The sequence below is a fragment of the Hibiscus syriacus genome, unplaced genomic scaffold, assembly GCF_006381635.1.
Source record: "Hibiscus syriacus cultivar Baekdansim isolate YM2019G1 unplaced genomic scaffold, ASM638163v2 tig00113716_pilon, whole genome shotgun sequence".
Classification (NCBI taxonomy): Eukaryota; Viridiplantae; Streptophyta; class Magnoliopsida; order Malvales; family Malvaceae; genus Hibiscus; species Hibiscus syriacus.
The window spans coordinates 208,484-231,404 of NW_024063466.1; the positions used below are offsets into that span (position 1 = coordinate 208,484).

Genomic DNA, 22,921 nt, shown 5'->3' on the forward strand with positions numbered 1-22,921 from the left:
TTTTAACAGTTAGATCCGCCTCTTGTTTTATTTAAGAGGTATTGGCTGTTTGGTGCTAGCCAACTCTCTACAGCCTCAAAGAAAAAAATCCATCTAACTTCACAAATACCGAAAAACTAATCCTAATCCAGTTTTCAATAAACACATGCACTTGATTTACTATTTCTTTTAGTATAGATTACTTAACTTATAAAGTAGGCGGATTCCTCTTATTAATTTTTATAACGAAAAGTTAGCTGCAATTAGGGGCAGGTCAGATACTCATGCACTAACGTGAATGTTTATTCATCAGAAAAATAGACTCGAGAACGACCTCACACAAAAGCCTGTTAACACAGAGCTCTAAGACCAGACCATACTTCCACGTAAAAGCACTGGCAATGCATTATTATTATTATTATTATTATTATTATTATTATTATTATTATTATTATTATTATTATTATTATTGGTGTATGATAAAGAACTAGTCATGCTGAGAAAGGTCAACATATACCGCAACAATAGTTTTGATTCAATTGTTTTGGTAAACTTCTTTATCACGCTTGCACTCGAAAGTGAGCCCAGCTTCAGTTCCTTTCATAGCAGTTTTCCTGTTCTTGTATAATAGTGGAGTTCCCGGTCAAAAAACCTTCATTCATCTCCACTACACCTGCTGACCCAGACATTTTTGTGATCATCTGTAACTCATCAGTTACCTCTGAGGGAGGAGGAGCTGCTGATTGATCAACAGCCAATTGTTCTTGTGTAGTGGTTTCTTTGGGAGCTGATTTGGGCAGTCGAATAGCTTCAGCTGCTTCCGCCATTGCCAAAGGGGGTGGTTGTGGAGGAACCCATGAATATTGAACGGTTGGTTGTTCATTGGTTCTCACACCATAAGGTCCAGCAGCCTTGGCTTCATCTTCTTTTTCAATCTCTGTGATCCTGCCATTTTTCCGTTGCCACCAAGGGGTTGAGCTCTCATCATCCACCGGATAGTTTAACAACCCATTGCCTTGTCGATTCTGATTCAAGCCTTCAGCACTTGTCTGGGACTGGAGTACATGGCGGGAGCCATTTTGGGTCTCCCAGGGCTACTCAATCAGAGAAGGGGAGGGTGTCAGATTTGAGCAAATTGGAGCCACATTGACATTACTCTTTACAAGACGTACTTCTTGGCACAAAAAAAAACATCCTGAAAATATTGTGGTCATGATTGTATGCAAGTTTTCCTTAGATTGATCCACTACCGACCACCCACACCACGGGATGAAGAAACTAATGTATGGGACTACCCGTTTTGCTCAAAGGAAAATATCAGTAAACATTTTGGTATATATATTGATTATGGCCCCAAAAACTCTTCAAACGTGATAATTAAAATACCCCATTTCTCAAAGATGTTTAATTAACCCCATTGAAGTGGAATACTAATAAAATGCAAGAGAAATGATCATAAAAGGTAAAAGAGAAACTGTAGAACAGACCTTAGATCTTGGTGCTATGCGAGGATTTGACAATTGCTGGTTAGGGTTAGGAGGCATATCATTGACTTCCTGAATATGAATCAGAAGTACAAAGTTAATGTTGATGCAATAAACAAACAAATATCAGCATAGAAATGTTAACTGGATTACTCTAATATTTGAAGGTTTCTCCCCTCTTTGGATCATTTCCATAATCTGCAACATAATTACAAATATCAATTAGCAAAATATCTTCAAAACCTATCAAGAAATATTATATTTGTTTTGCAACTGTTAAATATTGCAACTCGTAAGGACAAAGCAAATTACTACCTCCATATGTTATAGGAGATGCAGGTGGTATGGAGGATCTCCCTGCTTGAAAGAAATCATTGTTATAGGATTCTGGAATTCAAATTGTTAGGACCGACTAGACAACCAAGTTCAGAAAAATAATCAGAAAACAATCACCTGGCTGCACATTGACATCCACCTTTCCATTCACATAGGATTGCTATAAAGACATTTTTGTTTAGTAATAGCTCATCTTGCAGAACTCAAACTGGGATCAGAGAATTTATTTGTAAAAACAGATATGAAGCGTTTGGAATTAACTTGGTTTCAGCATACCTTTGGACCCGATCTATGATCATCATGATCAGAAAATGCCCTGCCAGAGCTATTAGCTTGTCCTAATAGTATAAGAAATAATAAAATTAGCAATGAAGTTCAACAACTCAGCAGTCACAGTTGGGTTGTCTTCTGAAGAAACTAAACTATTTGTGGCAGCATAAGACAATAATTTCAGAAGATGCCCTTGGCAAGTGGTAAGCAAGCAGTACCGATGAAACTAAATGACATTGGATGTTGCCAATGCAAATTGAATTCGTTTAATAAGCATCACTATGTTGGTTCTTAGCACCATTAATACATGAAGATAGCTTGCTGAGGAATCGAGCTAGGTTACTTGCCGGGGGAAATCCTTTAGCAAATAATAATATCAAGCTATTTAAGGAAAGAACTCTTCTTCCAAAGCTTAACTTCCTAAGAGACCTTTGCTATTCTTTTGAGTTCCTTACATCTCTATAAAGTGCACCCAATATTAAGAAGGTCATATAGTAAAAGTATAAATATCTACAGCTAAATTAATATCTAACACAATGTTTATTAACTAAGTTCATAGACCCTGAATAAAAAATGGCTTCCCTTAATTATCAAATTTATCATTCATTTATTTATTGCTACGAATGAATTGTCTAACATGCAACACTTCAGATATAAGCATGGCCACAACAGGAAACGTTCAAGAATCAAATTCTAACGAATATTTCAGAAGACATGGCTACACTAAAAATTGTATAAGAGTACCTTCCAATTTTCTTATTGAATTACTCATCGACTTGGCATACATAAGATTCATAAATTCCTCAAAGCGCCTTTGCTCTGGCAAGTATCAAATTAGTTTCAGTAAATCAAGAAGATACTTGTGCAAGAACAAAAAGACTAATGAAACATAATGAAACTATTCAACAAAAAAATAAAATTTTCAAATTCACCTTCATTTTTGGAGTTCAACGTTTCCTGACTCGCTTTTGCAATGTCAGCTGCAGCAAAGCTGCAGCAGCCGCAGCTGCTTTTGCTGCAGCTGCTGCCTCCTCTGCCAAACTTGGTTTTGCATCAATTCTCTTGGTATGGTCCTTTTCTTCTTCCAGCACAACTTACGTATCCACAATTTCAACTTTGGGATAATAACTTCCTAAAAAATGTTATCTGAACGTGAGAAAAATCTAGTTTATGAAAATACACTTGAAGCAGGATAAAAGCAGCTCAATGAGATGGAAACAGTATTGGGCATTAAAATATGACACATCTTACCAAATAAGAATTGATAGAACATGCATTTTGTTCTGGTTAATGAAACAGTAGATGATATCAATACCTTGAATAATAAAACTGTGCCACAGCCTGAAGCTGCCAATAACCCTGCAGCTAAAACCGCATGGTACCATTGAAACTGCCTCGGTGCAACTGTCCCGGTAGAAGCAATACCAGTAGAAGCAGCTGCCACAGGCTGGGGTGATTAAATTGGAGCCTGAGTTTGGACGTTTGATGAAAACTTTGCTTGCCCATCTGATTCCATTATAATACAGCAACAAAATAGATTCAGTGACCCAGCAATAAGAAAACAAAGGCTTGACTCCCACTTCACTAATACAATTTATTACCTGAATTCAAACTAGGTGGCTGTGAAGTAGGAGTTGGGTCCAGTTAAGAATCAATGAATGCTTATAAACACTTACCAATAGAAACAAAATATCAAGATAATGAACAAAAACAAAACAGTTATAATACCGGAACGCACCGAAAAGCTTCATCAATCTCCTCTTTTGTAAGGCCTTTCCTTTCGAGAAAGGATCTTCTCCAGATATCAGGCGAACCCCTGATTTTGGGGTGTGAAAGAAATTTGACAGCATTTGAAACCTGGTCCTCTCTTATCGGTTCGGAGTTCACAAACACAGATGCTGGAACACTCTGTTTAGTAGCATCTGGGCTAATATCTTGTTGAACCTGGTTTGCTTCCAAATTCTGTTCAGTAGCCCCTGGCCTAACATTTTCTTGTACGATCTCTGTTGAAAATGGTATTCACAATTAGAATCACTTGTTTTGAAGGGGGGAAACAAATGACAATTATTCAGTTCTACTGAACACGTACAATCTTCCCTTATTTGCTCCTTTTAATTGGTTCCCACTTCTAACATGTGTATAAAACCCAAAATTTTCTTCTTTTTTTTCCTATAACACTGTATATAAGTCAGCTATAAAGTAAGGAAATTGATCTAAAGAAATTGGGTTTTAATTATCTTTCAGTAGAAGTCAACGCAATGAAGTTTACAGACTGTATACACTAACTTAAAGAAAGGAGAAAAAGGAGGCGACCTGAGACTGCTTGTGGCTTATCGTCGTTGGAAATGGGAGAAGGAGACTGAATCGTCGTCGTCTCAATAGCGGCTCACTGAGTTAGAAAGAGGGGGGGGGGGGAAGGAACCTGAACAAAAGAAAAACAAACAGAGAAAAGGGTGAAGAATTGAAGTAGAAGGCTTAACGGAGTTGCTGACGATGATGATGAAAACCGAACGAATCAGAAGAAACAGAACCTTCGGTGATTTGAGCGAATATCCATTCAAGGCCTCTACCCAGTTTCATTGGGCCACGCTATGAAGCTTTACTTTTCATACAATAAAGTGAATTGGGCTTAAGCATTGGATCATATTGTTTGCTTCAGTTTTCCTATCCAATTGGAAGCCAGGGTTTCTGGGAAAATTTGAGGTAGAACGTCCATGTTTTTCTACCTAATTCATTTCTTGTCATATTAAAATTTGTTTGCTACTTCCATGCTCCCTTTGGAGGGTGGACTGTCCAGCGAAGGTACGTATCATGGCTTGGAGGTTAATTCGTAGCTTTATATGGCAAATCTTCTAAAAAGTATCTCTACAGACAGTACTTGCCCTAAATGTCAAACCTTTCCAGAGATTACCCTACATATGAGTCGAGATTTTTTGATTGCTACATATTCGTTGGCCTATAGGGACTATCCACTATGATTTTCTTGCCTGGCTAACATAATTATTTGAAAACGCAGATGCAAGAAAGTGTAAAACTACTGTAATTATTCTTTGCGGAATTCGGTTATGTCTTCTCTCATTCATATAATTGAAAATATTGTTATAATTTTATTCTAAAATACTAATCCCAAACTGTAGAGACCCGTTTTTATTCGGGTCTACAAAAATATTTTATTATATTATATTATATTATATTTATTTATTATTATTTTTTAATTTTTATTTTTTTTCAGGCCCCACACTCAACAATTTTGATTTAGTGAGATTCAGAAAATAAATCAACGTATTTTAGTCCTATTAAAACACTAAAACCAACGTATCTGAGTCCTATTAAAACACTAAAACCGAAGCATTTGAGTCCAAGTAGGACTCTAAATCTGAGCTAAAAATATATTTCTTTAGACTATAAATAGACTCAAGTATTAAGAAGAAAGGACACAGAGAAAAACGTGGAGCCAAAATCAGAGGAAGGGACAACGATTTGGAAAAATTAAGGGAAGAAAATGACAAAAAATAAGCGTGGAGGATCCAAAGTCAGTATCTAAAAGCACGAGGAGTGGCAGAGCATTTTCATTGCAAATCTAGTTTTTTTACACGCAAAACATGAGAGATATAACAACTTTTGACTTATTCTTTTTATTTCATTTTTTATTTATTTACTTTATATATATTTTTCATTTTCTCCTAATTTTAATATTTTTTATTTCGTTTTACATTGTTTTATATATATGTATATATTTATTTATTTTTTCATTTTTTATTAATATTATTATATTAATATTTTTTATTATTCTTTTCTCATGTTTATTTTCATTTTTATAATCAAACACTTTTGAATTTTTAGGGATACTTTCAATCGATCAAAGATAATCAATTCGAATTGAATTTTTAAATTTCAATTTAAATTTTGATTTTCGCAATTAAGACAACCGATGAATTAATTGGTATCGAAAGGGCGGTTCAAGGGTGCTAATCCTTCCTTGACCGTAACCGACTCCCGAACCCGACACGTTTCTGGTACAACGCATATCAGGTAAGACGATCGCGACAGCTTGGCGACTCCGCTGGGGACAGGTAAGTGAGTCAGGCCGAAATTAATTTTCGGATGTCCTTTTTAGCGAAAATTAAAAGTTTACATTTTAATTTATTTATTCGATTTCAATTATTTATCTTTGATTATTTTGCAAATAAATAGTTGTACTAACGTTTTTCAATGATTTCAGATTTTCAAAGTTTTCCATCTTAGACTCTATATCCGAGCTCCAAACCCTTTTTAAGTGGGGGTGAAAGCGACACCTTCGTGAGAATTTATTCTCCGTGCGGGCATAAGGGAATGTTTCTTCTCGAGTTTAACTTAGTCCACATGAGCTTGTAATGGGCTTAGGACTAAGGGTCTGGCAAGCCCAAGGGGGCACCGACAATGAGAACCCGGGTACCTTTTTTTTAGAACCTAAATCGGGAGAGTACATGGAATTAGAACTCACCCCAAAACCTCATTCCAAACCCTAGGCTACTTTGTTTCCTGCTTTGCTTTATGTTCAAAGCATGCGAACTAGACAAATATGCGGTTATGATTTTTTTGAAATTAGCATGCGGGATAGAGATCATGTCCGGGTAGGAATTAAAGCATGTGGGGTAGATATCATGCGGGGTAGGATCTTTCATTTTTATTATTGTTTTGATTTACCTCACTAACTCTTTTATTTTATGTTCTCTTTTATTTTGTTTACATCATTCGCATCATTTAAAAAAGGAATTGATCCACAAAAAACGTGTTTGTTAGACATGAATAATATGCATTAATGGACAAAGGGGTTGTAATACAATAGATGAAAATACAGAGGACAGTCTACAAGGCAACTATGAGTTACATTCAATCCAGAAGACGTGGTACCCATAATTGAAGAGTATATCACTCTACTGCATTATAAAGGACTCAGAATGAACCGGGTCTGCATCAAGCACAATGAAAGTTTATCTTTAAAGAATTGAGTGGCAGAGGTTGCAGGGGTAAGATGAAGGTTACTGATCTTAGGAGTCCCTTCAAAGACAACAATGGCAAAACGATGGCTGAAATTGGAGACCATTGCTGACGAATTCAAGAAACAGACAAATGAATTTTACATAGTTTCTATCAATTGAGGGCTCCAATGATGTATTCGTTGGGAACAAGTTCAACAAAAGATAAATGCCAGAGATGCAGTTATTCGAGACTTCTTGGGCCAGTACAAAAAGTAACTCAATATTTGCACAGTTCATCCAGAGAAGCCAGAGCGGTTCGACAGGTTATTCAACCAGTGACAGACAAAGGCAAAAGACTGGTCAACATGCCAGAAGCTATCAGGATATTTTTGTCTCTTAAAAGATAAAACATTTTTGTCCCCAATAAGGATTATTTATAATAACCGACACATATTTTGGATCAATGCCTCGAACATTGCATGCATTATGCATTTAAACATATTTTGCATTTTGTAATTTTCATTTCTTTACATTCGCATTATTTTTCTCTTTTTTATTCACATGTCTCATAAAAAATGAGAACATTTCGATCATATTCCATGACTTACAAGGAACTTTACCAACACTCACGTAGTGTCGTCATACCCAGTGAAGCCCCGTACCCCAAGCAGTATGATGAGAACGCTCATTGCGAATATCTTAGCGGTGTCCCAGGGCGCACTATCGATAACTACTCCACATTCAAGAGAATCGTACGGAAAATACATAACAAGAACTGGATCGAATTCAACAACTTAGGGGCATCCAAGTGAGGAATATCATTTCATCATTTGAGGCATTCTGTTTGAGTTTGTTTTTTCCATTTTTTTCTCAAGTTTTTTGTAAGAACATTTGAATAAATTTATGTTACTTTAATGATGACGAGCAATGAATCACATTTACAAACTTGCAATTCTTTGAATATCAACTGAATTAAGAAACTCTGTAAATGGTTCAAAGTTACAGATCTTTGACGAAGTAACATGATTTAAAACAAGGACTTTGACATTACCCATGATATACACTCAAACACCGTACCCTGCTCCTACAATTAACCAATGTAACATTTTCTTTTCATAAGGTGCGGACAACATGGGGCATCCTTTTGCATATGACATTACTATTTAAAGACGTTCAGTGATGATAATGATCTTCACAAATGGAATAGTCGAGTAAGTAAATCTAGTTTAGGTTAGTTGCTTGGAAATTGAACTTTAAATATGAGATTCCTTGACTTTTAACAACACCTAGGCTATAACAGGTTATTCTTGACAATCTTAAGAAATTAAATCCATAAAACTGAGCTATTCCGCTAAGGCAATTGGTTATAGAGGAAACATAAAAGCCCTGGCCTTATGAGTAGATTATGTTCAAACCATGACATTGCTCGAATACTTGGCAATTCGGTGTTTGCTCCACTGCTATTATTCGACCGAAGACTTTATGATGAGATGAACCCTTCAGTTAACTTGATAAAACTGATTATAATGTTAAGTTGTCCCTCTAAAGCAATTGGTTAAACGCCCTGGCTTTATGGATTCAGTTAGCCAGATAACGGCAAATTAAATCAAATTTATCTAAGCAATAAGTTTCGGTAAAATGGACTAAGGGAGTTAAGGAACACCTGTTATAGTCAATTTCACATGAGCACTCAAGATTTTCATTTTTAGACGATATTTCTGCACTACCTTTGTTAGAGGAGCTTACAAAACTTGAACAAATAGAAGATTTCAGAAGACCAAAAGTATGTTGCTATATTTCAAAAAATGACATTTTGGGTTATCGAAACCTTAGAAAGGACGCGGGACTCCAATCCAAGAGCAAAGATATAACTCATTCATGTTGCATGCATCTTAGACATACTTAAGAGCATCACATTTATCATTTTTAGCACATATAATTTTTTATAGCTTTTAGAGTCAAATTTCAACTTCAAGATGAAAGATACTCGATTTAAAAGCGCATTCGGAAATTGATGGTGGTTGGTCAACTTCACAGCAAAGGGGCGACTGTCAACAAACAACTTTTCAGTTTCATTCAGAGTCAATTTCAACTTCGCAGCGAATGAGATTGGACTCAAAACGACACAATTTGCTCGAGAGTATATTTCAACTTCACGACGAAGGATATCTAGCTCGAAACCAAACTTCACAATAAAGGGGTCATCTACGGTTTCAACTTCACGGCGAAGGGAATCGTGTCCATCCGCAACATACAATACTTGGATTTCAACTTCACGACGAAGGATATTCAAGTCAAGGCTCAACTCACGACAAAGGGGCCATCCGCGATTTCAACTCCATGACGAAGGATATCGTACCTACACATCCACGATTTCAACTCCACGACGGAGGATATCGTGCCATTTGAGGCTCAACTTCACGACGAATGGGCTTCCCAGTTTCAGAGTCAATTTCAACTTCACAACGAATGATATTGGACTAAAGACAGCACGAGCTCAACTTCACAACGAATGGGCGACTGACTGTCAACAAACACCTTTTCAGTTTCATTCAGAGTCAATTTCAACTTCACAGCGAAGGATATTAGACTCGAGACAACACAAGCTCAACTTCACAGCGAAGGGGCGGCTGGCCGTCAACAAATAATTTCCCAGTTCCAGAGTCAATTTTAACTTCACGACGGAGGATATTGGACTCGAAACAATACAACTTACTTGGATTTCGACTTCACGACGAAAGATATCCAATTCAAGGCTCAACTTCACGACGGAGAGGTCATCCACGGTTTCAACTTCACGACGAAGGGAATCGTGCACACAAGCAACATCCATCTCCAGATTTGGATTTTAACTTCATGACGAAGGATATCCAACTCAAGGAATGAGTATCTGTCAATAAACTTTCCAGTTTCAGATCCAATTTCAACTTCACGGCGAAGGATCGAAACAGCACAACTTTCATTGGATTTCAACTTCACGACGAAGGATATCCAATTCAAGGCTTAACTTCACAACGAAGGGGTCATCCACAGTTTCAACTTCACGATGAAGGGAATCGTGCCCACAAGCAACCATACCATCCACATATTTGACTTCCTTAAGTCAACGACTAGAGCTTCTGAAAGGATTTATTTAACATGCAGGAACAAGCAGATTATCGATCGCCTTTGAGATTGTTTCTCTCGAAACAAGAGGTCGTCTCGCTTGAGACTAATTTACTCAAAACAAAGTTTTGTCTCTCTTGAGACTGTTTATCTTGAAACAAATTTTGTCTCTCTTGAGACAGTTTCCCTTGAAACAAATTTTGTCTCTCTTGAGACAGTTTCCCTTAAAACAAATTTTGTCTCTCTTGAGGCAGTTTCCCTTGAAACAAAATCTTTGAATATGTTTTCCTTGAAACAAATTTCATATCCGTTGAGACAGTTTCTTTTGGAACTAAGTTTTGTCTCTCTTGAGATCGTTTCTCTTGAAACAAATTTTGTCTCTCTTGAGACAGTTTCCCTTGAAACAAGTTTTGTCTCTCTTGAGACAGTTTCTCTTGAAACACCAATCTTTGAATATGTTTCTCTTAAAACAAAATTGTCTCTCTTGAGACAGTTTCTCTTGAAACACAAAAAAAACCTTTGAAAATGTTTCTCTTGAGACACCAAACTTTCGAGTTCGATTACACTCAGCTCACAGGCACATCATTTACAGCATAACTCAAGGCTAGAAGGGTTATCTGTCAACAAAGACCTTCAAGTTCGATTTCATTCAGCTCGAGGGCATATCAACCTTGTTGCATTAGCAAGTAACTACTTTCCGGTCAAATTTTTACACCCAGGTCTTTAAATCGAAAAGAAGACCAAGGTCGAACAAGATTGGCAACAAAGAGTCACTTTTCGATTCACCCACGATTTCAACTTCAAGAAGAAGGATATCGTGTCCAATGGATCGACTTAGTGTCACAACAAACACTATCAAGTCTCAAATCAAATAGAATTGGACAAAAACCGGTTGTCTTTTTTATCTTTTCTCTATTCTTGTTAACACAAAAATGTGCAAAGAGAGGCAGTTGTAGACACCTGTTTTTGTCCGGGTCTACAAAAACATTTTATTATATTATATTTACTACTATTATTATTATTATTATTATTATTATTATTATTATTATTATTTCAAGCCCCACGTTCAACAACCCTGATTTAGTGAGATTCAGAAAATAAATTAACGTATTTTAGTCCTATTAAAACACTAAAACCAACGTATCTGAGTCCTATTAAAATACTAAAATCGAAGCATTTGAGTCCAAGTAGGACTCTAAATCTGAGCTAAAAATAGATTTCTTTAGACTATAAATAGACTCAAGCATCAAGAGGAAATGACACAGAGAAAAACGTAGAACCAAAATCAGAGGAAGGGGCAACGATTTGAAAAAACTGAGGGAAGAAAATAACAAAAAATAAGCGTGGAGGATCCAAAGCCAGTATCTAAAAGCACGAGGAGTGGCAGAGCATTTTCATTGCAAATCCAGTTTCTCTACAAGCAAAACATGAGAGATATAACAACTTTTGACTTATTCTTTTTATTTCATTTTTTATTTATTTACTTTATATATATTTTTCATTTTCTCTTAATTTTAATATTTTTTATTTCGTTTTACATTGTTTTATATATATATGTATATATTTATTTATTTTTTCATTTTTTATTAATATTATTATATTAATATTTTTTATTATTCTTTTCTCATGTTTATTTTCATTTTTACAATCAAACACTTTTGACTTTTTAGGGATACTTTCAATCGATCAAAGATAATTAATTCGAATTAAATTTTTAAATTTCAATTTAAATTTTGATTTTCGGGATTAAGACAACCGATGAATTAATTGGTACCGAAAGGGCGGTTCAATGATGCTAATCCTTCCTTGACCGTAATCGACTCCCGAACCTGACACGTTTCTGGTACAATGCAGATCAGGTAAGATGGTGTCTGACCTACCTAAATTCGTTTTAAATGGTCGGTGGCGATTCCAATTCATTTAATCCAAATCGAAGCTCAATTTTAGGACCCAACTAAAAGACGATCGCGACACAAACATTATGATTAAATTATCACACGGAAACTTTTAGTTATATAAAGTTAATTTGGGTCTGAGTGCATGAGCATTGTGTTTTACGAGACAGTTGGCAGTTGCGGACACAATTCCAAGACTTTGGCTACCCCTCTTTTGAATAGTCAACAAGGTAAGGTATATAAACTGCTACGTTATAATAATAACACAATTTTCTTTAATTAATGTATTTGTAAATTATATAATATGATTTTATGAAGCAATAAACCTAACCGCTCTCCTCTTCCTTCTCTCCTTTCTTTTTCTTTTTTCCTTTATAATTTGTGTATTTTTTATAAATTAAATTAATTTTTTATTCTTTAATTTTGTTTAGTTGAATGTTCTTCGGTTGTCTTTTCTCTTTATTTTTCTATTTTTTTTAATTTTCTATTTTTTTTAATTTTGACACGTTTATCTTTATCTTTGTGACACGTTTATATCTATCTTTCGTGACATGTTTTTATCTACCTTTTGGTAGTTTTCGGTCGTTTGGTCATTATTTTCGTTTATCTTTTTTTCTCAGTGTTGCATTTGACATTACTACGACTAATCATTATAACATTTATTTGTTATCATACTAATCTTCCATATTTTAGACTCTCAAATTAATTTAAACACACAATTTATGGATAATTTTCTCATAATAAAAATCCCCTGCCCCTTTATTATGCCCCTATCCTTGCCTCCTTATGTAGTTTTTTGACACACGTCTTCTTTATAAGATTGTTTTAAATTTGTTTTAGTATTAATGAATTTTACGTTTTCTTTCTTTTGTTTATATTAGAGTACAATTTCTGTTTCAAAATTTATTTTAAATTTTATTTGTATAGAAAATAAATGATAACAAAAACAAATAAGAAAATCAAACCAAGTGGTCATAATATTTTATAACTTATAATTATATTTTAGATATAATACTTTCTATTAACGTTAATTTTTTTTATTTAATGTTACTTATAATATTTTATATCTACACAAGATAAAATAAAATAATTTTTTATTATTACAATAACGAAGAGTGAAAATGTAAAATTTATTTCTAATATGTAATCAAAAAGAATATAAATAAAATCTTTTTAAGTTGAAATAATTTTATGCATTAAAAAAACTTCGACCTTGATTTACCAAGTGAAAAGTTTGATCATCTAAACTTATATTCAATTAATTCATTTAAACCTTTATTCTACTAGCTCATGAGATTAAAAGTTATTTTTTTCCTCCGGGATCTAAAGCTTCTCTCTGATTAATTCGTATCGATCAGCGTCACATATTTGATTTTGGTGGATGAGTCTCCCAACGGCTACTTTCTACATACACAAAGACTCAAACACAAAAATTTGCTTAAACAATATCAAGCTGCTTACTACTTAAAACATGATGATCTGTTTTTTAATTAACGATAAAAATCTTAGTTTAAACTAAGTTTAATTTTGAATATAAATATAAATAACTAATAAAATTAAACCTGAAAATTTAGTTCAACTATTATAAATAAATAAATAAAACTAATTAGACGAGTTTAAGTAGTATTATTTAAATTAGTTTAAATTTTAAAATTAAAAATCGGTTAAGATCAAATCTAGTTTTGAGTCTTTTTTTTAAAAAAAAACTTAAATTTAAATTTAAACTTGAATTTTAAATTTAATTTATATATTATTATTGTATTTTATTTTTATACAATGAAAACTTAAATTATATTTTTTAATAGAAATTATACTTTAATATAAACAAAAGAAAGAAAAAACGTAAAAGTCATTAATATATACTAAAACAAACAAAGTTTAAAATAATTTAGTAAAGAAGACATATGTCAAAAAAATAGATAAGGAGGTAGGAATAGAGAGAAGGAGCATAATATTTTCATTTACCACTCTTGTATCGCTTGATTCTGATTTAGATATTTCAATAACTTTATCATCTTATGTGATTCGTTTTTCGATGCAGTTAGATTTGTTCAAAAAAAATTAGTTAGGTTTTTTAACATTTTCTTTGTTTGGTTATTATGTGATCTAGGTGACTAATTTTGTATCAATAGTTATAAGACAATGTACTAATTATATTTTAATTTAGGTTTATAATTGTAAATCTTCATTATAATTCTAGATATTTTCTAATTTTAATAAAACAAACCACTTTCTATATATATATATATATATATATATGTGTGATATAGATAACTAATTTTGTATCAATAGTTATAAGACAATGTACTAATTATATTTTAATTTAAGTTTATGCTTGTAAATCTTCATTATAATTCTAGATATTTTCTAATTTTAATAAAACAAACCACTTTCTATATATATATATATGCGCCAAATCAACGGAAAATTATCAAAATTTTGAATTAATTAAAAAACAAAAAGTTTATAATTTTTTTGTTCCCAGATTTTAGTGGTGAAATTTTGTATTTAATCGAGTCAACGGTAATCAACGAAAACAATACCTCCACGGTTATTTAGACAAGAAGTCAAAATATTACAGCTCTGATGATTCCGAATCTTTCATGTCACATAAACACCATCCCGTACGACCATGATAGTTTGTTTTGGATGGACCATTTCCTATTAAAATGCAAAATCCAATACAGAAACACTCACCTCGTCTCAGATTTGTATACCTAAAAGAAGAGTTAAATTTTCATTTTTTAAATTATTTAAAGTTTAAACTTTACTCAAAAATTAAATTATATAAATTGATTCAAATAATTTAAAAATAGAAAATAACAATTTTTAATTATTTTATTTGAAAAATAAAATTACATAAAAAAAGATCTATGTTTATCTTTTCAATTGGTTGAGACGTGACACAAAATAATTTCTCAATCAACTCAGATAAAAGAGATTTGTGGTATATGCTGAGACTCACACGTGCCGGAAGAATCTTCGTGGTATAAATATTTTCGAACATCAAATCTATATATAATTATATTTTTATGTTGTCTAAAAATCTATGCATATATTTATTATCATGCAAGAATTATCTGTAATTATTCTTATAAATATAAAATACAAATGTGATATTTGTTTAAGTCACTCAAAAGAGAGTGGCTTTTTCGTTTTTCTAAAACTTTTTAAAGTAAAATTTGTATTTCTTTTATTATACAATTACGTACCTATATTTTTTATTATCATCCTATAAAGTATGACTTAGATTCAAAGATTGTTCCCTTTAGCCGGTAGGATTTGTTGTGTCAGAGAAAATGAAAGGTAGTGGTAAGATTAATGGCAAACGATTAAAATACGACTTGAGTGAAATTCCTTTGATCAAAAACCTGGGAAATGGAGAGATGGAAAAAAAGGGAAGACGTGTTAGCTTTAGTAGCCAAAGAAAACTTGTCTGAAATGAAGCGTCTCAATGTTATTTATTTCATGGTTAGAACCCTAAACCACTATGCCTATAAATAGCAGCTTCTATTAGTTGTCATGCAAATCTATTAGTTGCCATACAACTAATAATAGTTGTATAATGTATAATAATGGTTCATAATGCATTGTAAGTCGGTAACAATAATAGTTCATAGTTGGCACTAATAATGGTTGAAAAGTGACATGGCAAAATATCACATTTAGTTATTGTAATTTAAGGTATTTTCAAGATTAGTCCTTAAAGCTTCTACTATAAATACCCTAACTCATTTAGCTTCAAAACCATCCCAAAGCATTCTAGCTTTCTTCCAATACTAGAGAGAATTTAGAGAGTTTCTTGAGAGTTGTTTTCTCCTTTTTATCAAGAGAGAATTATCATTGTTTTCTCCTTGGTAGATTGAGAGAAGTTGTAATTCCTATTTTCTTATAGTGAAATACTTCTACCGTTACCCGTGGTTTTTACCCTATATTATTTAGGGTTTTTCCACGTAAATTTTGTGTCTTCTTTATCTTCATTTTTATTTTATCAAATTATCAGTTGTGATTTTACTCAATCCGATAGCCGTCTTCCGCAACAATTGGTATCCGAGCTAGATTAGAGTGTGAAATATCTGCTTATTGTCTTTGTGGTTGCCACCAAGGTGGATCCTCCAACATAAGAAAGTAAGAAGTTGTTACTCATTCTTTGAAGGTTCCAGAGAACTATTCACGATAGTGAAATAATGGGAGCTATCCGTAAAAGAAGCTATGGCAACGAAATTTGATATTGAAAAATTCAATAGGAGAAATTTCTCATTGTGGAAATTGAAGATGAAGGTCATCCTGAGAAAAGATGGTTGTCTAGCAGCTATCAGTGAAAGACCGGTAGATTTCACAGATGAAAACAAATGGATCGAAATGGACGGAAATGCTATGGCAAACTTTCATATAGCATTAGCAGATGAAGTATTGTCAAGCATCGAGGAGAAAAAGACAACTAAGGAGATATGAGATAATCTCACCAAATTGTACGAGGCCACATCGCTGCACAATAAAATTTCCTTAAGATAAAATTGTACACTCTTCATATGCCAGAATCTACTTCAGTGACGGAGCACTTAAACACACTGAACACTTTATTTTCTCATTTTACATCCTTAAGCTGTAAAATAGTAGAACAATAACGTGTTGAACTTCTAATTCAAAGTCTATTGGATTCGTATGATCAACTCATCATCAACTTGACAAACAGTAATGTCATCAGTCTAGTCTTCGATGACGTTGCAGCTGCTGTTCTACAAGAAGAAAACCGGTGCAAGAACAAGGAAGACAGACAAGTAAATCTGCAACAAGCAAAAGCGTTGACAACGATGAGAGGGAGATCAATAGAACGTGGCCAAAGCAACAGTCACAAACATGGTAGATCGAAGTCGAGAAGCAAAAAGAATTTAAAGTGCTACAACTATGGAAAGAATGGTCACTTGAAGAAGGATTGTTGGAGTCTAAATAAAAACTCTAATCTACAAGGCAATACTGCAAACACTTCAGATGATGGAGATGCTCTCTGCTGTGAAGCGTCAACCACCGTAGAAGGTAGAACATATGACTCATTGATTCGGGAGCAATATATCACATGACCTCAAGAAGAGAATGGTTCCATCATTATGAACCTGTCTCAGGAGGATATGTGTATAGTTGCAATGATCATGCCTTAGAGATCATTGGCGTGGGAACCATCAAATTGAAGATGTATGATGGAACCATCAAATTGAAGATGTATGATGGAACAATTAAAGTTGTTCGAGATGTGCGGCACGTGAAAGATCTGAAGAAAAATTTATTATCCTACGGATTGTTGGATAATAATGCAAGATTGAAACACAGAAAGGAATCATGAAGGTGTTCCGTGGAGTGCTTGTGGTGCTGAAAGGAGAGATAGATGCAAACTTGTACATGCTGAAGGGAGAAACTTTGCTAGAAGCAGAAGCCTCTGTTGCCTCATGTAGTTCAGATTCTGAAATGCTATGGCATTAGAAACTTGGACACATGTCAGAACAAGGAATGAAAGTCCTTGTGGAGAAAAAGCTACTTCCAAGCTTAACAAATGTATCACTTCCTTTATGTGAGCATTGCATAACAAGTAAGCAGCACCGGTTGAAATTCAACACGCCAAATTCTAGAGCCAAAAGTGTTCTAGAATTGGTTCACCCTGATGTATGACAAGCACCAGTTACATCCCTAGGCGGAGCAAAATACTTTGTCTCATTTATTGATGACTACTCCAGGAGATGTTGGGTGTACCCTATTAAGAAGAAGTCAGATGTGTTTTTCACTTTCAAAAACTTCAAAGCGCGGGTGGAACTTGATTATGGAAATAAGATCAAGTGTTTCAGAACAGATAATGGAAAAGAATACACAAGTGAAGAATTTGATGACTTTTTCAGGAAAGAAATAATCAAAAGACAGTTCACAGTGGCAAACACTCCTCAACAAAATGGAGTGGCAGAGCGGATGAACAGAACCTTGTTAGAAAGAACAAGAGCAATGTTGAGGGATGCAGGCCTAGAAAAATCATTATGGGCAGAAGCAGTCAATACCGCCTGTTATTTGGTGAATCGAGCTCCATCAACTGCAATAGAGCTGAAGACACCAGTGGAGATGTGGACTGATAAACCAGATGATTATTCAAACCTCCATGTATTTGGAAGTATTGTGTACGTGATGTACAACGCCCAAGAAATTATAAAGTTGAATCCAAAATCCAGGAAATACAAATTCTTGGGGTATGCTAATGGAGTAAAGGGGTATCGCTTGTGGGATCCCACTGCCCGTAAAGTGATCATTAACAGGGATGTTATCTTTGTAGAAGATAAACTACAAAGAAAAGAAGACGATGATAGCGCTGAAAAGTCAGAGACTACACAGATACATGTGGAAAAAGAGTTTGAACAAGGAGATTCCTTTGAAGTAGAACCAGCACATGATGAACAAGAACCTGAGAGTTCTGAAGTTCCAACAACTCGTCAATCAGATCGTGTTAGAAGACGTCCCAATTGGCATTCAGATTATGTTATAGAAGGAAATATTGCATACTACCTTTTAACAAAGGACGGTGAGCCATCAACATTCCAGGAGGCAATAAACAGCTCAGATGCTTCACTGTGGATGATGGCGATGCAAGAAGAAATTGAAGCCATTCATAAAAATAATACATGGGACCTTGTGCCACTACCACAAGGAAGGAAGCCAATTGGTAACAAATGGGTCTTCAAAATCAAGCGAAATGGTTACGATCAAGTGGAGAGGTATCGTGCAAGACTGGTGGTCAAAGGATATGCTCAAAAAGAATGTATTGATTTCAATGAAATATTTTCTCCTGTGGTTCGACTAACAACAGTTCAAGTAGTTTTGGCAATGTGTGCTACATTGAACTTACATCTAGAGCAGCTAGTTGTTAAAACAACTTTTCTTCATGGAAATCTTGAAGAAGAGATTTATATGCTCCAGCCTGAAGGTTTTGAAGAAAAAGAAAAGAAGAACTTGGTTTGCAGGTTGAAAAAATCTCTGTACGGTCTAAAGCAGGCGCCGAGGTGTTGGTATAAGAGATTTGATTCCTTCATTATGTGCCTTGGATACAACAGACTTAATGCAGACCCTTGTGCTTATTTCAAGAGGTCTGGTGATAACGATTTTGTTATATTATTGTTGTATGTGGATGACATGTTGGTTGCAGGACCCAACAAAGATCATATTAAAGAATTGAAGGCACAACTGGCTAGGGAATTTGAAATGAAGGACTTGTGATCAACAAACAAGATTCTAGGGATGCAAATTCACCGAGACAGAAGTAATATAAAGATTTGGCTTTCACAAAAGAATTACTTAAAGAAGATCTTGTCACGATTCAGCATGCAAGATTGTAAGCCAATTTCTATCCCTCTTCCTATTAACTTCAAATTATCCTCCAGTATGAGTCCTAGCAGTGAAGAAGAGATGATGGAGATGTCTCGAGTACCGTATGCATCGGCAGTGGGAAGTTTAATGTTCGCTATGATATGCACAAGACCAGACATTGCACAAGCAGTGGGAGTGGTTAGTCGGTACATGGCGAATCCAGGCAAATAGCATTGGAATACAATAAAGAGGATCCTGAGATACATCAAAGGGACCTCAAATGTTGCATTATGTTACGGAGGATCAAATTTACTTATCAATGGGTATGTTGATTCTGACTATGTAGGGGATTTGGATAAAAGCAAATCTACAACAGGATATGTGTTTAAAGTTACTGGTTGAGCTGTAAGCTGGGTTTCAAAATTATAGTCAGTTGTGGCTACATCCACAATAGAAGCAGAATATGTAGCAGCTACAAAAGCCAGTAAAGAAGCATTTTGGTTGAAGATGCTATTGGAGGAGCTTGGGCACAATCAAGAGTATGTTTCTCTGTTTTATGACAATCAAAGCGCCTTGCATCTAGCAAGAAATCTAGCATTTCATTCAAGGACAAAGCACATACGAGTTTGATACCATTTCATTCGTGAAAATGTGGAAGAAGGGACGGTAGATGTGCAGAAGATCCATACCAAAGACAACATAGCAGATTTCATGACGAAGACGATCAACGCTGATAAATTTACCTAGTGTCGATCCTCTTGTGGCTTGTCAGAAACGTAAGCAACATGAAGGTACAAGGTAGAAAGAATGGTGTGAAGATATGATTATTCTAATCAAATCTTCAAGTGGGAGATTATTAGTTGTCATGCAAAATTATTAGTTGTCATACAACTAATAATAGTTGTATAATGCATAATAATGGTTCATAATGCATTGTAAGTTGGCAACAATAATGGTTTATAGTTGACACTAATAATGGTTGAAAAATGACATGGTAAAATCTCACATTTAGTCATTGTAATTTAGGGTATTTTTAAGATTAGTCCTTAAAGCTTCTACTATAAATACCCTAACTCATTTAGCTTCAAAACCATCCCAAAGCATTCTAGCTTTCTTCCAATACTAGAGAGAATTTAGAGAGTTTCTTGAGAGTTGTTTTCTCTTTTTTATCAAGAGAGAATTATCATTGTTTTCTTCTTGGTAGATTGAGAGAAGTTGTAATTCCTATTTTCTCATAGTGAAATTCTTCTATCGTTGCCCGTGATTTTTACCCACGTAAATTTTGTGTATTCTTTATCTTCATTTTTATTTTATCAAATTATCAGTTGTGATTTTGCTCAATCTGATAGCCGTCTTTCGCAACAACTTCAACCCCACAGAACCTCATCTTCCATTCTCTACAAATTAATCAAGTTTTTTTTCCCTAAGAGTTCATAGCTCCGCTCTTTAGAAAAAGGTCAGTTGCTTAATTAAACACAGATACTTCAAGTGTGAGCACTTTGTTGCATGAACGTACGTGTCGCTTATCTCATGCATATGTAATTAACTTTGTTGCTTGAAAGTTTACTAACTGAAGTTTTCATGGAAGGAAACAAAGCTTCCAAATGGCTAAGAAATCTGCCCAAGTAGGTGTTGAAGGGCTGAAGAAGACTCTCATCAGGTGCTTTCCATCTCTCTTTCATAGCATGAATGCTTCAGTCTCAACGTCATCCCAAATCCTTGAAATTAAACTTGCACCTGCACCGCTGTACCCTAGTTTTATAGGTAATAAACTCCATTTGTTTTCTCATTTAACAATGAATTATATGTTGGGTTGCAGTGAGGAACAAGTGGGGGATGAGAAGGTTCAAGCAAAAGTCGAGATGCTTATTGCCGAGCTCCACGGGACAAACCGTCTCCCTCCTAAAGACCCAGATGCTTAAAAGCTTGACCATGGCTTTCACTCCAAGACCAACATTTTCGAGTAAGATCTATCATCATTCCCAACTTACAACTCTAATAACACTCACCGACGGATAATCATTTATGACACTTTGTCTTCTGTGTTTTGCTTTCGGCAGCGCACATCGTGAATATTTCAGAAAAATTGCAGAAGGCCAGCATCCCTAGGATCGTCGTCAATATATAAATATGGTTTCATCTTAAAAACAATGATTAATGAATCCATTATGTTTTCAGTTTTTGGTGTTTTTATGCTCTGATTCACGAGTAAGCCCCTCGGTCGTTCTCAACTTCAAGCCAGGGGAAGCCTTCGTAGGCCGCAATATTGCTAACATGGTTCCTCAATTTGACCAGGTTATTATTTTGTTTTTTACTTTCCCAAACCCCGCTTTTAAGTGATTAAATTATATTCTCCAGCTAACTTGATTGATCACTTATTGCACAGTTGAGGCAAACTGAAATCGGTGCAGTCATCGAGTATGCAGTTAAAAGTCTTAAGGTGTGAAGTTAATTATATATATATATATATATATATATATATCAAGACAGATGAGTTAAAGTTTCCTTTGTCATGTAATAAAAGGAAGATATATAGCATCACAGTGCATTTAAAATTACAGGTAGATTAGTCATTGTGGTGGCATAGGGAGGCTTATGAATCTTCCAGATTGCACTCAGACTTAGTAAGCCTCTATCTATACTTTATATTAGAGCTCCATAGCCCAAAACAACACCGTTTGTGAGATAATTAAAACATATATATTGTGCAGTGACTTTATCGATGAATGGGTGAAAATTGGTTTGCCTGCAAAGAAGAAGGTTCTGCAAGAGGCTGGAGACCTGCCTTTTGAACACCAGGTGACCCTTTGCGAAAAGGTAACTAAAACACATGGATGGATATGTTTGTTGATTAAGAATATATGAATGCTTGCATGCAGGACTCACTGAGGAATTCGATGGCGAATTTACTCACCTATCCATTTGTGAGAGACGCTGTGGTGCATGGAACTATGACACTGAGAGGAGGTTACAATGACTTTGTTAATGGAAGCTTTGAGCAATGGAAGATGTGTACCCACTGAGCCTGAGGCCTCATCATAACTTTTTTCTGCATTTCTTCTGTGCAACTAGGTGCTATTTTTCTCTAAAATAATAAGTTGAATTTGTATTCTTTAGAGGTGTGATTTTCTTACAAGCTTCCCTCTTCTTTGGAGGATTTCATATGCGTAATTAATGCTTGATAAATTAATAAACTCCGCCTACGTATTGTAAACCAAATTTATAGTGTAATAATAAATGGCATTGATGTTGGGATTTGAGTTTGTTTTGATTATATCTCTTCTTTCTCTCTTCCCTAAAATAAAAAATTTAAATTTTACAAAATATTAAAAAAAATTCATGACGAATAAATTCTAGTGCATTAACTCACATCACTACGTGTATATATGGTTGTTAAAATGATCCAAAATCAAATGAGGGTGAAATATGCATTGACCTAAGCGAAGGTACAATTACTTTCATTCATATTTAAACCCTACGAGTATGGGTAATTAAAACTTGTTGGGGATAAAGTCGGCGAGGAGGTCGATGGATGTAGAGTGTTGTGGTAAGG

At 34.6% G+C, this 22,921-nt stretch overlaps 1 protein-coding gene and 1 pseudogene across 1 annotated transcript; one reads left to right on the plus strand and one right to left on the minus strand.

Annotated features, from left to right (window-relative positions):
- Positions 1-460: 460 nt before the first annotated feature.
- LOC120186568 lies at positions 461-3,919 on the minus strand (annotated as a pseudogene).
- Positions 3,920-20,966: 17,047 nt separating this feature from the next.
- On the plus strand, positions 20,967-22,546 carry LOC120186569 (carbonic anhydrase 2-like). The gene is made up of 7 exons (XM_039190461.1): positions 20,967-21,028; positions 21,188-21,284; positions 21,529-21,663; positions 21,755-21,808; positions 21,934-21,992; positions 22,080-22,185; positions 22,248-22,546. The coding sequence occupies exons 1-7, from the start codon at positions 20,973-20,975 to the stop codon at positions 22,389-22,391; spliced, it is 651 nt and encodes a 216-aa protein (XP_039046392.1). The 5' UTR covers positions 20,967-20,972; the 3' UTR covers positions 22,392-22,546.
- The last annotated feature ends 375 nt before the right edge of the window (positions 22,547-22,921 follow it).

Excerpts from the sequence above, each read along its gene's own strand:
- LOC120186569 (XM_039190461.1), top strand. The coding sequence starts at position 20,973 with ATGGCTAAGAAATCTGCCCAAGTAGGTGTTGAAGGGCTGAAGAAGACT. Across the intron at positions 21,809-21,933 it reads ATGCAGTTAAAAGTCTTAAG|ATTAGTCATTGTGGTGGCAT; the intron begins GTGTGAAGTTAA and ends AATTACAGGTAG. Across the intron at positions 21,993-22,079 it reads CCAGATTGCACTCAGACTTA|TGACTTTATCGATGAATGGG; the intron begins GTAAGCCTCTAT and ends TATATTGTGCAG.